This window comes from Brachypodium distachyon, chromosome 3 (genome assembly GCF_000005505.3).
Source record: "Brachypodium distachyon strain Bd21 chromosome 3, Brachypodium_distachyon_v3.0, whole genome shotgun sequence".
In the NCBI taxonomy this organism is placed as follows: Eukaryota; Viridiplantae; Streptophyta; class Magnoliopsida; order Poales; family Poaceae; genus Brachypodium; species Brachypodium distachyon.
In genome coordinates, this window is record NC_016133.3 from 31,314,479 (window position 1) to 31,330,752 (window position 16,274).

General features: G+C 50.5%; 3 protein-coding genes across 3 annotated transcripts; 2 read left to right on the forward strand and 1 right to left on the reverse strand.

Moving 5' to 3' along the window:
- The first annotated feature begins 1,651 nt into the window (after window positions 1-1,651).
- Window positions 1,652-2,661, forward strand: LOC104584168. The gene is made up of 3 exons (XM_010238324.3): window positions 1,652-1,837; window positions 1,930-2,085; window positions 2,467-2,661. The coding sequence occupies exons 1-3, from the start codon at window positions 1,652-1,654 to the stop codon at window positions 2,659-2,661; spliced, it is 537 nt and encodes a 178-aa protein (XP_010236626.1).
- Window positions 2,662-10,220: 7,559 nt separating this feature from the next.
- LOC100842764 (peroxidase 16) lies at window positions 10,221-11,479 on the forward strand. The gene is made up of 4 exons (XM_003571870.1): window positions 10,221-10,439; window positions 10,537-10,734; window positions 10,816-10,975; window positions 11,061-11,479. Exons 1-4 carry the CDS (start codon window positions 10,221-10,223, stop codon window positions 11,477-11,479), a joined length of 996 nt encoding a protein of 331 aa, XP_003571918.1.
- A 250-nt stretch (window positions 11,480-11,729) lies between these two features.
- Window positions 11,730-12,740, reverse strand: LOC112271670. The gene is made up of 3 exons (XM_024461415.1): window positions 12,353-12,740; window positions 12,139-12,281; window positions 11,730-12,059 (listed from the first exon to the last, which is right to left on the reverse strand). Exons 1-3 carry the CDS (start codon window positions 12,738-12,740, stop codon window positions 11,952-11,954), a joined length of 639 nt encoding a protein of 212 aa, XP_024317183.1. The 3' UTR covers window positions 11,730-11,951.
- Window positions 12,741-16,274: the final 3,534 nt, after the last annotated feature.

Sequence of the window (16,274 nt, forward strand, 5' to 3'; positions counted from 1 at the left end):
GTAGTGCTCTATTTATGGGCCAGGCATGTCACACTGACATGCAGGCCGAGTCTAACGACACCTTCCTTGGGCCCCGCCGGACACGCGGCTCGGTTCCCTCCAAGCAGTACCGCAGGGGACAAGACAACTTTACTTTTCCCTGCCAGCCTGCAACGGGTACAGCTATCCTCTGCCGGCTTCCGTCATAGATTCCCTTCCGATGCTTCTCTAGCGTGGTCACCTGACACCGGTACGCAGGCGCTGACTACTTTTCTGAGATGATGATGGCGCTGCTTTACTTTGCACCGCATGGTCAGGATAAGACCTTTGAAGGATCTCGGCACCGCCGAGGTCCAGGGGCTGGTCCTTATCCTGCAAACTTACAAGATAAGAAAACTATGCCGGCATACGCTCGGGATGTCGGCTTATCGTTAGTTTAACTTTATGATGCCGGCATACGTTGCTATGTCGGCTTTGCCTCCGTTATCTCGGCTAGAGTTGTGTCGCCATGAACCTACCCGGGGTCATCCCCCCGACAGTAAACTACCAGAATTAAACGACCAAGATTATCTGCCGCAACGAGAGCCTGGCGACAAGTTTTTCCAAGAAGCTGGCGGGGACACAAGTGATTTCGTGGTACGGTATACCGATTCTCCGGGCACGGAAGTAGACAATGACGGTGAAGGTGACGAGGTTGATGGTGATGGTGACGACAACGATGAGGAACAGGCCAATGTTGATAGTGATGTTGAGAGTGATCTTGATGCGGCTCTTCTAGCTGATCCCGATGACGAAGACTACAATCCACATGCCCATACTTAGTTGTTTCTTTTGTTTACATCAAGTTGTAATCCGTCCTACTTAATTAGTTAGTTCGTTGTCTCCCAACTTTACTGTATTGTACATCAAGTTGTTTCATTTGTTTACATTTAGTTGGTGTTTCTTTTATTTACATCAAGATGTTGTTTCATTTGTTTACATCTACTTGTATAATCCGTCCTATTTAATTAGTTAGTTCGTTGAATCTCAACTTTACTTGTATTGTACATCAAGTTGTTTCATTTGTTTACATCAAGTTGTTGTTTCATTTATTTACATCTACTGTATAATCCGTACTAACTTGTTCACTTTTCCTCATGGAAGGTGAATGAACCATGGTGGGCGGGCGTAGTACCTCTCAGAGGCGTGTAGAAGAGCTATACCCTCCGCCTAAAGTGAAGGCCAAACCCCCGAAGAAAACCCTGCACATAAAGCAAAGGGCAAAGACAGGAGGGAGCCCTCTCCCTCGCCGCCGCCACTCGATCCACTGTACGATCCTGAGGATGACAGGGAGGAGGAGATTCAGGAGGAGGTGAGGGAGATGGAGATGGAGGCGGGGGACTTTGGTGAGGACGAGCTGCAGGATCACTCTGTTGGTACCTCCGGGAGCCTCGGCGGGGGCTGCCTCCAGCTCTGGTACAGACAAAGTGTACCAGCGCGGTCCTACTCATCTCCCCACCAAGCGGCCCTCTTGTGAAGCTGAGAAGTCGTTCATTCATCCAACAGCCAAGATGTACATTTCTTGATCCTAGAATTCACTTTACATCAAATTGTTGTTTCATTTATTAACTGCAATTGACTTGTCTTATCCTCGTGCAGGGGCTAGGTGGTTGTTGCACCCGGGTGTTTTACGATGCAACCCAAGGCTGTGCTTGGGGTCCTCCTCAAGGACCACTTCCCTGGCATGGTTCTTCTTGAAGGAAAGGAGGAGCGAGAGGTAGCCCGGACATGGGCACACTACGTGGCCCAACCGGACTTTCAAGATAGAGAGAATGTGGTGTATGCGAACAAAGCCGAGCGGGTGAAGGGCGAATTTTGGGTAAGTCGCCTTCGCACAATGCATACATTAGTCAAAACAATTGTAATGCAAAATATATAACTCACGAATGGATCCGTTTTGCCTAACTGCAGCGGTTCTTCAAGCTGGCGGAAGGCATTGATGATGCAACAATTGCACGGCACTTCGAGGCAAGTGTGAAGAAGGCATTGTCCGAGATGTTCTATCACGCGCGTGTCTACGCCGTGAGGAAGTACTATGCCGAAGTGAAGAAACAGAGATTGGACAAGGCACAATGTATCGTGACGCATCTCGAGCACGAATAGGACATGCAGGTAAAGTAAAATAAAGTGCATTTCCTTGCTTAATAAGGGCTAACGCTTAACTTCTTCGTGTTTGGGCTTGTACTTGTTCATTTAGGTTCCTCCGCACTAGTGCATCTCGCACTTAAATGCCTGGAAGGCGCTGGTGGACTCGTGGTGCAGCCCGGAGTATGTGGAGACTCACGGGCTCCTTAGGGAGAGGAGGTAGGCGAACCCAAGCGGAATGCACCATCAAGGGAGCGTGAACCTGCAGGGCTACATCAACAACTATATATGTGTTTTTCTCCCAAAAAGATCTTCATGTGCGAACCTCACCCCTAACTATCTTGTTGTTGCTTGTTGTTTCAGGCGAAGGCTCATCCGGATAAAGAACGCCTCACCAGTTTCACGGCCGTTGACTGCACCCTCAAGGGAAAGGAGAGCACCGTGTCGGAATACAGTGCGAAAGCCCCGCCCGAAGCCTACGCCACCCCGGCTGACCATGCCAAGGTCACAGGCTACGCGGAGGTGTTTGAGGAGGTGCACGGCCTTGCCCGGGGCTGATCCTAGCCAGCACAACCTGGATGTGGAAGTGGTCGTGAGGGTGGGAGGAGGCATGAAGCACAGTAGGCTGGTCTTCGGGAATGGAACCATTGATCCGAGCACCATTCCCAGCCTACCTAAACTGAAAGCTACTTCCACGAGCTCGAGTGCTAGTATACGCAGTCGTCCAGGTGCACGGCAGTTCTCACAGCAGGTTAGTTGTTCTTCATTCACCATCTCGTGTCTTTTCGCATTTCATTGTAACGACAATGAACTTGTAATGGCATTGCAGGAGGTGGAGGGTATGGTGGCTGCTCAGGTGCAGGCTCAGGATGCTCAGATCCAGGCTCAGATCCAGGCTCAGGTGGCGGCTCAGGTCCAGGCTCAGATGGCTCAGATGCAGGCTCAGATGCAGGCCGCACTGAGGGCTCAGTACGACCACCTTAGGGTATGTTTACCGCACATAATAGCCAGGAAAGCATGGTATTAGTTCCGTAACTGCAACTCTCTGTATTTTCAATATGCAGCCGTACCTCACCGCCACCTCTCAAGAGCCGCCTACAGCACCACCGCCGTTCGACTTGGCGTTTGTCAATCTCCAGATTGAGCATGCTCCACAACCTTCTCCACAGACTCCGGTGAGTTCACTTGAAACATTTCAATCTCCATTCATGACTTTCTTGAAACATTTCAATCTCCATTCATGACTTTCTTGCTTTCCTAATCATCTGTGCAACAGCATCAATCCGGGCGTGACTCGAACGACCCTTCTTCACACACAAGCCTTGCTGGAGGCAACCCTCTTGGCCAGTCACCTGCTCCTAGGCACTGACTCGGGTAAGTTGCCACAAACTTGTCTCATCTCGAGATCCGTTGTTTTGAAAACTTACTTTCTTATCTCCACTGGTAGAACTGCGTAACCTAGCATCACAGAGTGACATAGATCCCATTTAGAGCCAAGAGGGCTCACTTGGCTCCAAAATGGTGCATTGGTGGCATTTTTGGGCATTTGGCTCATTTATGCCACCAGGGCACCATTTTGGAGCCAAATGAGCCATCTTGGCTCCAAAATGGTCTCTTGGTGGCATTTTTTGGCATTTGGCTCTTTTATGCCACCAGGACACCATTTTGAAACCAAAAGAGCCATATTAGCTCCAACATGGTGCCTTGGTGCCATTTTTGGGCCACTTGGCTCCAAAATGCCACCAAGGCATCATTTTGGAGCCAAATGAGCCATGTTGGCTCCAAAATGGAGCCATGGTGGCATAAGGAAGCGAAATGGCTCGTTTTGTAGCCAAACTGGTGCCTTCGTGTCATTTTTGTGCCATTTGACACATTTATGTGACCAATGCACCATCTTGGAGTCAAATAAGCCATATTCACTTCAAAATGGTGCCATCATGCCATTTTAGAGCATTTAGGGGTCATTTGGCTCCAAAATTGTGACTTGGTGGCATTATTAGAGCCAAATGAGCCATATTTGCTCAAAAATGATCCCATTGCACCATTTTTGAGCCAAATGGCTAAGTTCCGCTTCAAATATTACAATTGTCACTTCAACCTTTCTTTATATCTAATTATGTTATTACAACTCCATTTCATAGGTTTCTACTGGTGCAATGGGTAGTGGATGTTGAAGGTGCCCGATTCACCATTTTGTCGTGTATGAACACTAGCTTGTAATATGTTGCTACCATGTGATGAACACTTCTAATACTTTTGTTGTGAGATATGTGATGTTTTCGGACTTTCATGAGATGTTTATATGGCTGTGATGTGAATGCGTTATGTGGATGTGTCGATGATTTTGTGTGGATGTATTACTGTGATGTGGATGAATATATATCTGTATATATGTGCTGTGAAAATATTTCAAATTGCTGCGATAAAAAAACAAAAAAAAATACCCTTTGCCGGCGGCCAAAGGCCTGGCCACCGGCAAAGGCTGAGCACAGGCACGCACCAGATCATGCCACGTGCCCGCCCTTTGCCGGCGGCTTTTTCGCTGGCCACCAACAAAGGCCCGACATGTGGGCCACGTAGTGGCACGCGCGGCCGGCCCGCGGCGTGCCACGTGCCCACCCTTTGCCGGCGGCTTTTTCCCTGGCCGCCGGCAAAGTCCCGACATGTGGGCCGAGCCGTTAACGGCACCGCATGTCGTGATCTCCTTTTCTTTGCTGGAGGCCGTCGTTTCAGCCGCCAGCAAAGGATTCGCCGACGGACCCGTGAGAAAGCCGCCGGCAAAGAGTTATTTGCCGGTGAATCTCCGTGCCGACAGCTTTTTTTCGGGGCCGCCGGCAAAGGCTTTGCCGGAGGCAAAGGTGCCTTTGCCCGCGGCCCTTGACCCCCGGTAAAGCTGCTTTCTCCCATGGTGCGGGCGGGATACGGAGCGATATACTGAGCAGTACAGAAGCTGTATCTCCTGATCTTTACCCGTCGATTTAAAATCTCTTTTAACTAACCTACTTGCACATCAAGAAATATCTACAACAGATACCGAACTCTTTTAACAGCTACCTAACCTCGTTAATTGTGTTCCTCTGCTTGTCACCGGGCAGGGCCGTGGGCCGTCTCCGAGTCCAATCGGGAGTCGGGACCCAACGCGGTAGGGTGTCCCTCCCTACATATCACGCTCGGGCTCCTCCCCTCCAAACCTCCTATCCCATCTCGATCGATCGCGGTCTTGCCAAGAAATAACAACAATGCTGGCGGAACCGCAGTTGCACGAGTCGCCTTCCGAGACCCGCGTGGTCTTCAGGATGACGCTGTGCGAGACCAGCGAGGACCCGCTAGCGCCGTGGCCACCCGATTACCTCGCGGTGTTCATCCGGTACACCGCGACCTTCCGCTGCGAGGCCCGCTTCACAGGAGGAAACATCCAGCGAGCCGCCGTTACCCACGACCACGAGGATGCCCTCGTGTACCTGTTCGATGCCGAGGACCTCCGGAGCGAGGCCGCCGTCCGCAAGGAACTGAGGAAGCTTCTGGAACTCGCGGAGCGCTATGGCTACCGCACCGCCGACGATGGCGGCGAGGACGCCTTCGTGCCCCCCGGCCTCGTTGACAGAATCCTCGCTGGCGCCGCCGCTGTTCCTGCATTCGCCGACAACGACGACGACCCTGATCTCTGGACCGTCAGGCACATCTGCGACGTCTCCATCGAAGTGGACGTGACGAACGTGTACGACGAGACGAAGGCTCTGATACTGTTGTGCAGCGCCGTGTCAGGACCAGGGCGCCGTGATGTCGGCAGCCAGCAGTGCGCGGCCTGCACGGAGGAGCTGGCGGCGGACGATGCCACGAGTTTTCCTAAATGCTCGCACGCGTTCCACGGAGGGTGTATCCTCGACTCGCTCCGCAGGGCGCCCACCTGCCCGGCCTGCCGCCATGACTTAATGCAGTATCTGCCTCACCAATGTGGTGTATGCCGGGCGTATACTGATACACAACTTTTGCATACACGTATCTGTACCTTGTGCGATTAAACACAATTATTCCTAGTAGTACATTTGTTGTAAGCATAACTTTTTTTTTGTTTTCGTTATACATATAGTTATGCTTGATATGGATTAAGGAGTTCGGTAGGTTTTGCTTAGTCCTGATTTAATTAAGCTGTTTCATAAGTACAAATAAATTGCACTGCCAAGTGAGTACCAGTACATACTGTCTCCGTTTTGATATAGCATGCACTGTCCCTAGATCGCTAATTCGACCAATATAACGATAAATTGTATATCGTAAACGTCATACCACTAGAAAACAGAACATTGAAGTTTCTAATGATATAGTTTTTGTGATATAAAACTATTTCTAATTGTGCATATGCCAAAACTAGATCACAGGTCCCCAATTTCTGTCAATATATTGTCAGTTACAATGATAATTTAGTTTCACACAACTCAAGATAACCTATGGAGGAGTGACAACTCAGAAACATGATTGTTGGTATCCCTTCCTTTGTTTGAAAAAGGATCTCGGTACCCATTTGATTTAACTTAAACCGACCGTTTATCTAAGTTGTATATATAGTGGATAGTATTCAAAGCAAACTGGCCTTTCATCTGATCCATTTATTTTGAGTCAATTTCAAACTTTTTTTTTGACGAAACAACCATCAACGGGTTATTTATTGCCAAAGAACCGTTCGACCGCGGAAGAAATGGCCCGTTTATAAGGAAAAACACAAAAAAAAAACACTAGAGCTTGGAGGTAGGGTTAGAGGTCTAGAAAACTAGAAAAACAACCTAAGAAACATCATCTGATTCGGAAACGAGAGCACCCAAACCCAAGGTCACTACATGGTGCATCTCAATTACAACCTGCACACTCACTCCACCCTTGAAAATCTCCTTGTGCCGACGACTCTCCATCCGAATAGCGCTAATCCCTAGCGACGATAAAGGCCCACAACCAAAGAGACTCCTAAAACAATTGTAAAAGGTCACATGCTTATACATTTACCGTCTGCGTATCCGACAATAGATCATCACAAGTGAGCCCTGAAGCCGCGAGGTCCACTTGTGCCTTTCCGCTGACGCCAGCCAAGACGTGAATCGCCTCGATCGCCTCGGGCATGAGCGGCTTCTTGTACATCTCCAAGTATGCCTTCATCCTCTTCTCTGCGCTCTCCTCGGAGTCATTCTCCTTTTCCTTTCCAATGGGCATTTCTCCAAATGCCTCCTCTAGCCTAATCTCAGCCCGCTTGGCCACCGGAATAGTGCAGCCTTTGTTTTTCTTGACCAGCTGGCCGCTGCGCCGCACTGTACGATCATCCGCCTTGAATTGCTAAGGCATGGGGGTCCCGAGCACAGAGCATTGGGATGTGCGAGTAAACTTTTTGATGAACTCTGCCACGGTGGTAGGCGATGCATCATCTTGTGTCTCACCAACACCCACCGGTTTCTCATCAGGAGCACCAAAAGCCTTCATCATGCGTACCACATTGAAACCACCATTCTTCTTGGCCTTATGGGAGGAGGTTGGGTACTCCACCTGAGGTGGCATCTCATCAAGCGGGCACGACATCTCCATGGGAGGGGCGAGCTCAGTGCATGACAGCGTAGTAGACGGAGAACACTGAACATCAGAATCCAGGGAGCACGGATGCAAATCCAGCACCAACTCAACAGGATGCGCCACTGGCATAACAGTCTCATCAATCGCAGCAGGAGCCCGGAAATGAGGAGAGCAAGGGCAAAAAGACAATCTGCCCCCTCGTCAGTGAAGTCGACAGCAAGCTCTTTCGGCGGGTCGAATAGAGTTGGAGAAGCCTGCGAAGCAGCTGCGCTAGGGGCAACCTCCACCTGCACAACAGGCACAGGGGCAACTTCCACCAGCTTACCAAGAGTGACCTCGGAACGCTCCAGGAGAGTTTCCAATTGCAAGACCAAACTCTGTATGGAGGCGGCGATATCACGCAGGGGCTAGACAATCTCCTCCAGGCAAACAGTCGTCGTCTTTTGCAGCTCGACACGCAGCAGTTCAGCCTGCACAGGGATAAGGGACTTCAGAGCAACCTCAATTGCCGCCGTGACACCAGCAGAAGCCGCAGGCTCGACCAGCACCTCAGGAGTAAGCTGCTTCTCAGTAACAAGCTGCATCGCAGGCATGGCAGAAGGCGCAACAACAGAGGCCCAAGAGCCCCAAGAGCGAGGCAGCATGCAGTCCGGCGGGGAAGGTCGACGAGCCTCCAGGTGAGCTGGAAGGTGCCGACGGCAGTCGCGCTGTTGATGACCCGAACAAAGACAAGCAAGACAATGAACCGGGTCACGACAGGCCAAGACGAAGTGGTTAGGAGCCAGGCACCGAAAGCCCCTGCCATGCAACTTCTTCAAGAAGGCGAGCCTGTTGCCAGAATCCTCCCTCGGAGCAGGAGGAGACGGCCTCACCTGCTGCGGGCAAAGCCTCCCACGGACCTCAATCCAACCTTGCTCAGTGCCATTCTCCTCTGGAGCAGCAGCAGCCACAAATGGCGTCGGAGGCCCTGTCGGCGGCAGCAACGGGAGCCAGGGCGGCAGTGGCAGTGAAGGTGAATCCTGCACCAGAGAATCGCCCGAGGCGGCCAGCGTGGGAGGATTTGATTCGGGTGCTAGCGAATCGCACGGAGGCACAGCAAGGGTTGAGCCCCGCACCGCAGCAGGGGAATCCGGGACCTCAATATCGTCGGAATCGCCATAGGATCCCCAATCGAGTCCAACGTGTTCGCTGCTATCGATCGTCGGTGCCGTGGCCACGGCGTGGTCACGCTCAAAGACCTTCCGCCCGTGCACCGAGAAGAAGAAGCTCTCGGATGATGTCATAAAGTGCATATCTGGAAAATCCCTTATGTCACCTCGGACCGTACAATTTACGGGTTTAGGCAGAAAACCTGCACCGAATAGAATTCGTAAAACGGCCCAGGCCAACCAAGTGCGAAGCCAGGATATATCATCACCGGTGTCAATAACTTAGGAGAAGTAACTTGTGTGTATTTTCACTAGGGGTCAATTTAATATTTAGGCACCGTGGGTCCACTTTGGGCCCGGCCCATTAATTGTTTTACGGGTCATCATAAATCCACAACCCCCCCTCCCGGGACGTCATATCTCGGGCAGGGGGAGTGGTGTTTACGGGTCTGCCTCATATTCGTCGCCTTGTCCGCCGTCGTGAAATCCCCCAAATCAAATTCACCACCACCGACGAGAAATCACGCGCCTCCCCCTTCGCTAAATGGGTTAAAATATGAAAAGTTTTGTGCTACATGAGCTAGTATTCGGTATAGCTGCAACTTTGTGACCCTCAGAGTACCCTTTGACCCTACTTAGTTTAACCAAATAAACTAAAGTTTTAAAATGAAACAACTTTTTGAAAACCAGTTCATTTGTTTGAACCAAGGAGGATCAATTGGTACCTTGGGGTCACCATGTTGCAACCCTAGTATTCAGGGAGAAATCTCACTAAATGGGATGATTGCTGTAAAATATGTACAAATATAGGTTTAAAAATAAAAGTCACTCAAAAAAGGAAAAGAAAAATTTCCAAAGCTAACGCTCAAGCTAGTTCAATCACGACTGCCGGATGCTACAGAACTGCGTCGGAGCCACGGAGGGCAGCAGCATGCATGAGCTCCTCACGACGCAAAGCTGATTAAGAAAAGTCCTCACATACATGAACGGCGCAGCAGGGCCAGTCCAAATCGAGGAATGCAGAGCAGGAAGAAAACGTATGCATCGGCCAGATGAGGCCCGGGACCGTGCACCGCGGGATTTCTGAAGCGACCCGGGAATTTCTCAAGCACCGGGGCGAGCGATTCTCTAAACACCAGCGTTGCTCTGGTGCATCAACTATTCAAGTGGCACCAGTTAATTAAACCCTATCTGAGCAAACAATTAGCATTTGCATAAGCCGGATCCCATTCTTTAGGATCATAGGAAAGGTAAAGTAATGGCCGGGAGCGTGGAAGCCACGCGCCAACATTCTCTTCTATATAAACGCACGCTGTCATCGCTTGCGAACCACCTCGAGCTCAGACAGTTTAACGGCTCCAGCTAATTAAACACGAAGCAGTAAACAAATCAGGATCCTTAAGAGCGGCGGCAGCCATGACGAACGAGCGCCTCCGGTTCTTGGCCTTGCTCCTCGCATCCATCGCGGCTGATCTGTCGCTAATGGCGACCGCGCAGCTGAGGCCGGACCACTACGCCGGCGTCTGCCCCGACCTGGAGAGCATTGTCCGCGGCGCCGTCAGCCGGTCCATGGCGCACTCGCCCGTCGCCGCGCCAGCCACGCTCAGGCTCTTCTTCCACGACTGCGCCGTCAGAGTACGTGAGAAGAAGAGCTCTATTCATCATTCAGTCACCCATATTTTGTTCATGAATGATCGTCTGAAGTTGTTGGTGATCGATGATTTTGTTGCAGGGCTGTGACGCGTCGATCCTGCTGACGAGGCCGGACGGCGGCGATGAGTGGCGGAGCCCCGACGGGCTGACGCTGAAGCCGGAGGGGTTCGACACGGTGATGCACGCCAAGGACGCCGTCGACGGCGACCCGCGGTGCCGGCACAAGGTGTCGTGCGCCGACGTGCTGGCACTGGCGGCCAGGGACGCCGTCTACCTGGTAACCAATTAATCCCACGAACCCGCAGTCCCCATTTTCCTTCCACCAACGCGCGCCGCGGCCATTAATGCTTTGCTGCAGAGCGGAGGGCCGAACTACGAGGTGGAGCTAGGCAGGTACGACGGCACGGCGTCCACCGAGAGCAGCGTCACCGTCCCGCACGGCGACTTCGACCTCGACCGCCTCAACGCCTTCTTCTCCGGCCTCGGCCTCTCCCAGACCGACATGATCGCGCTCTCAGGTTAATTTTACTTGCTCATAGGCAGCCGAGCTGAGCTGCAACACGGACTGAAAAACGGCACTGAGTTTAGCTTGGCCTGCGGCAGGGGCGCACACGATCGGCGCGGCGGCGTGCAACTTCTTCGAGTACAGGGTCGCCGTGGGGAACGAGACGGCCGGCGACCCGGCCGCCGCGGGCATGGACGCCGGGTTCGCGGCGCGGCTGCGGGGCGCCTGCGCCGGCGCTACGAACAACCGGAGCGGCGGGTTCGCGTTCCTCGACGGCGCGACGCCGACGCGGTTCGACAACGCCTACTACGAGAACCTGCGGCGCGGGCGGGGCGTCCTGGGCTCCGACCAGGCGCTGCACGATGACGCGAGGTCCCGCGGCAAGGTCGAGCTCTACGCCGGCGACGAGGACGCCTTCTTCGACGACTTCGCGGCGGCGATGATGAGGCTCGGGAGGGTCGGGGTCAGGATGGCCGGCAACGGGGAGATACGCCGCGACTGCAGATTCCCCAACTGAAACTGATCTATGTAGTGTACTTGGTGGGTGGATCCGTGCGACAGTTTTTGTTTGTGCGTGCCGTGGTGTGATGTGATCACGTCATGTGACCAGTTGTACTCTAAACATCAAAGGCATCCCTGAAATGCCAAGTACAGTGCATCCAGAAAATCTCGCGTTTCAGTAAAATCTTTCAATGTTTGTATTCTTTCGACTTCTAATCTAATGACTAATGTGTTGATTGGGCTGTCACGTGCGCCAAGCTAACACCTGGCAGAAAAATTAGGAGGTCTTGGCATTAGAAATATTCAGGCTATGAATAGGAGTCTACAGTAGTTACTTTGTGGCGGACAAAAAAAAGATCAGTGCCGTGTCATTCGACCGCCACTACCGCCACTAGCCGTTGGCCACTGAGAGACATCAGTGGTGGGCGTGTGCACGAGCCGACACCGACGAGGGCACCCACCAGTGGCGGGCACACCCAGATCCGACACTAATAGAATTTCAAAAAAAATAAAAAAAATACGGGCCACTCGCAGACCCGCCCCAAACGTACGTCGGAGGACGCCGGTGCCGCCGACGGAGCTGCTCGTCGCCCGCTCTGCAGGAGTGAGAGAGAGACCGTGAGAAACACACACATAGAGATAGAGAGAGAGTAGAGAGAGGGAATGAGTACATACCTGAGAGGGGAGGCCGGAGAAGAGGCCGACGGCACCGGAGCACTGAACCCAGATCGGCGACGACCTCCTCGTCTTCCGGTGGCGGCGACGGGGACCCATAGAGAAGGCGGGGATGGACTCCTCTTCACGGCGGCCGTCCTTGTCTGTAGAAAAGAGTGGGAGGGAAAAATCAGAGAGAGAGAGAGAGATAAAACAGAGAGAGGGAGAGACGAACCAAGAGGAGACCGGATCCGGCCGCGGGCTAGGTCGAGGCCGACGGAACCGGCGCCGCCGCTAGCTCCTCCTCCAGCCGCCGTGCGCCGCTGGCCGCTTCTCCAAGCATCGCGGACGCAGCTCCAGGCGCAGCACGCCGGTGCTCCTCCTCCAGGCGGGTGCTGCTGCTGCGCTGTGGCCGCTGCTCCTCCACGCTGGTGCTGCTGCTGGTGTGGAGGAAGGGAGAGAAGGGAGAGGGCAGCGGCTGACTGGGAAGAAAAGGAGAAGGGAGCCGAGAGGGGCTCCGGCGTGGACGCGTGGTGGGAGGAGAAGAAGGAAGTGGCGGCTTGGTTTAGGAGGAGAAGGGAGTGGGTTGCATTTATATACATCTGGATCAGATTGGGCCTCATTGTTGGGCCCAATCCCGTTACTGTCGGGTCCGCGTGTAAACCCGCCAGTGATGGTTTCTCCCCATTTTTTGCAGACAGAAATATGAAATCATTTATTTTTTTACACCAAACTAAGTACATTATCATGAACTATTACATAAAAATTAACATGACTTTGATCATTTGGCTTGAAAGCCATAAGCATTTATATATGATAGGACATTTTGTGAACTTTTTTTTGAATAGTTCTCAAAATTCAAGTTTATAATTTTTATGGCAACTAGCACACATATAGCTATATAAGGACTCCATGCCAAACATTTTATAAATATTAACGTCAAAATTAACAAAAGTTTGGTCATTTTGCTTAAAGCCACAAACATGAACTCTAGTAAATAACAAGTTTGTACTACACTTTCTAAATTCTAACGTCTTATATTATGTTCCATCATGTTAAGAAATAAAAATTAAGACATTACCAAAAACAATCACATCTTTTCGATTTTTTATGAATTAGTTATGATTTTTTCAATATTCGAAGGTCTGCAGGAGTCATCAGTGGCGGGCTTACGTCTAAAAACCGCCACTGATGGATCAATTTGTGAATTATGCAATTTTTTGCACATGCGTCTATTAGTGGCGGGTATTCTCCACCGCCACTGATAGGGGGGCCATCAGTGGCGGTTTCTTCCACCGACCACTGATAGGGAGCCATCATTGGCGGATGAAGGAAACCCGCCACTGATAGAGAGCCATCAGTGACGGGTTTAAGAAACCCGCCACTGAGAGGGGGCTATCTGTGACGGGTTTGCCCCGCCCGCGACTAATAGGGGTCGCTTATGGCTCATTTTGGAGTAGTGAGCTGGCTTCCACGGCTTGGCAAGCGAACCCAACAATCAGATGGCCCTCATACTCAAAACCAAGTACTTTCTCGGTTCCTTCTTTTGGAAGCCCAATACAAGCACTCCCAAATCTGCTTTCGGGGCATCCATTACAAAAGTCAGCCACATTTTGCATTATTCCTGTTTCTATCAGCCCAGAGAAGGGAAATATATATCTCGATATGGAGTACTCCCTGGGTTCCTCACTTGGATAGTATTCATGAATCATGATTACCTGAAAATTCAAGACCAACTTTTTAGGCACCCTAGTTCTGTCAAGTATCTTTGGCTTCCTAACTCTAAGAATTAGAACACTAATTTAATTATGCAGCTCTTTGTGAATCCCATGCAGATGCGGGTGCCACGATCCTGTTCTGAGTTGTCACTCATCCGCTGGTTATCTTCCGATTGTGTCAAACTAAAATTATCATTGCAATTGACAATTGACATATCATATATACTAACTCCTTTTCGGTATAAAGGGCCATACATATTGCTAGGTCGACGATTTAAGCAATGTTCATGAGTGTTATACCACAAAATTTACAGCATTAAAAGCTTCGAGTGTTTTATTTTCTAATGGTATAACTTTTGCGATGTACTCGCTCCGTTTCTAAATACTTGTCGATTGCAAGTTCGACAAGTATTTAGGAACGGAGTGAGTATAATACTACGATCTACATTTTATTGGTTGAGTTAGCGATGTAGGGATATGTATCCCCTTTATATGGAAACAGAGAAAGTATGTAAGTGTTAGTAGTGCGATTTATTAGTAGTTTCGACTTTCGAACAGCCTAATTAAATCAGGATTAAGCTAAACCTGCCGCGAAGTGAAGCTCTTTAATCCAGATCAAGCATAACTGTGGATGACAAAAACAAAAACAAAATGCTTACAATGTACTACTAGTAATTATTCTGTTTAATCGCACTAGGTACACGTACGTGCATGCAAAAAAGTGAAAGTGTGCATCAGTATAGGCCGGAAACAAATCCTACATCGCTGCCCCTCGGTAGACCCAGGACTCCCGCTTATCGCATCCACGATAATCGTGAGGGAGACAGTGCATCATGTCACGGCGGCAGGACAGGCAGGTGGGCGCCCTGCGGGCTGCGGATCGGAACCACTCGAGGATGCACCCTCCGTGGAACTCGTGCGAGCATCCGGGCAAACTCGTGGCATCGTCGGCCGCCGGCTCGTCTCCATGCAGATTGGGCACAGCTGATCCCCGCCAACATCACGGCGTCCGGCGGCGCTGCACGACAGCACCAGAGCCTTGTACACGTTCGTCACGTCCACTGTTATCGAGACCTCGCAGAGGTAGCTGATGCTCCGGAGAGCGTCGTCATTGGGGATGGCGGCGGCAACAAAGGCAGCGGCATCGAGGATTTCGTCAACGAGGCCGGGGGGCACGAAGGCGTCTCCGCGTCGGCGGCACGGTAGCCATAGTGCTCCGCGAGTTCAGTCAGCCTTCTCAGCATCCGGCAGACGGCGGCGCGGCAGGCGGCCTCGCTCCGGAGGTCCTCGTCATCGAACACGTCGATGACTTCCTCCTTCTCGCAAGCTTCTTCCTCCCGTGAAGCGGCACTCGCAGCAGATGGTCGCGTCGTACCGGATGCGCACCGCGAGGAGATCGCGTGGCCACGGTGCTAGTGGGGCCTCCATGAGCTCGAACTTCCTCTGTCTTAGGATTAGAGATGAGACAGAATTAATTTAAACGAGATTACTTGTCTTGTACTTAAGTATATCTTTCTCTTTGTACCTCTATATATATCCCATATGAGGGGCAGATCAACACAACACCGAATATCGTGGAATGACAATTAGGCTTCCAATCCCATATTTCTACGTGGTATCAGAACGGTTAGACTAACGTCGTCGATCCTTCGACAAACCTTCTTCTCCATAATCTCCCCGGAGGGCTCCCGTAGTTTTCCTTCCGATCTATCAAAGATAGATTGTTTCTTTATTTTAAGCCTCTTCCGCATTGCAGATTAGATCAGTTTCTATCAATAGATTAGTTTTCCAATTAGCCACGAATATATCCTATATTTCTACACACAACGGGAAAACCTGACTTTGCCGGCGGCAATTTTTCGGGCCTCCGGCAAAGAAGGTGACCAGGTGGACTTGCCGCTGCGGTAACGGCGAGAAAACGGGATCGGCCTTTGCCGGCGGCCAGGCCTACGGCAAAGATGTTTTTTTGTATTTTTTCTTTCCTTTCCCATTTCTCTCTTATTTCACATTATGACGTAAACCACCTCATTTTGAGTTGAAATTTTTACTGTACTTTCATTTGGCATTGATGATGAGTAATGTGAATTAAAGTCATAATTTTTTATGTAAAAGTAATTATTTATCATTTTCTAGAGCCGTTTAATATGAAAAAAGGAAATAATATTAAAACTTTGTCAAAAAAATCACAATTTTTGGCATGGTACCAAGTTATAGGTATATAACACTGGGATAAAAATTACAAGTGAATACACAAAAATAAAATGCTACATACTTCACAAAATGCACGATCTCGAGAGTGAACCTCCAAATTTGAATCCCGAACCACGTGTTGGATTAATTTGACCCATTCTTGAGTTGAAACTTTTACTATAGTTTAATTTGTCATTAATGATTACTAATATGAATTAAAATCAACACATTTTATGTACAAATAATTAC

Coding starts and splice junctions, on each gene's coding strand:
- LOC112271670 (XM_024461415.1), bottom strand. CDS start 12,740: ATGAGGCCCAATCTGATCCAGATGTATATAAATGCAACCCACTCCCTT. Junction 12,282..12,352: donor CCGGATCCGGTCTCCTCTTG/GTTCGTCTCTCC, acceptor TCTTTTCTACAG/ACAAGGACGGCCGCCGTGAA. Junction 12,060..12,138: donor TCTCCGGCCTCCCCTCTCAG/GTATGTACTCAT, acceptor TCACTCCTGCAG/AGCGGGCGACGAGCAGCTCC.
- LOC100842764 (XM_003571870.1), top strand. CDS start 10,221: ATGACGAACGAGCGCCTCCGGTTCTTGGCCTTGCTCCTCGCATCCATC. Junction 10,440..10,536: donor TCCACGACTGCGCCGTCAGA/GTACGTGAGAAG, acceptor ATTTTGTTGCAG/GGCTGTGACGCGTCGATCCT. Junction 10,976..11,060: donor CGACATGATCGCGCTCTCAG/GTTAATTTTACT, acceptor GGCCTGCGGCAG/GGGCGCACACGATCGGCGCG.
- LOC104584168 (XM_010238324.3), top strand. CDS start 1,652: ATGCAACCCAAGGCTGTGCTTGGGGTCCTCCTCAAGGACCACTTCCCT. Junction 1,838..1,929: donor GGGTGAAGGGCGAATTTTGG/GTAAGTCGCCTT, acceptor GCCTAACTGCAG/CGGTTCTTCAAGCTGGCGGA. Junction 2,086..2,466: donor AGAAACAGAGATTGGACAAG/GCACAATGTATC, acceptor TTGTTGTTTCAG/GCGAAGGCTCATCCGGATAA.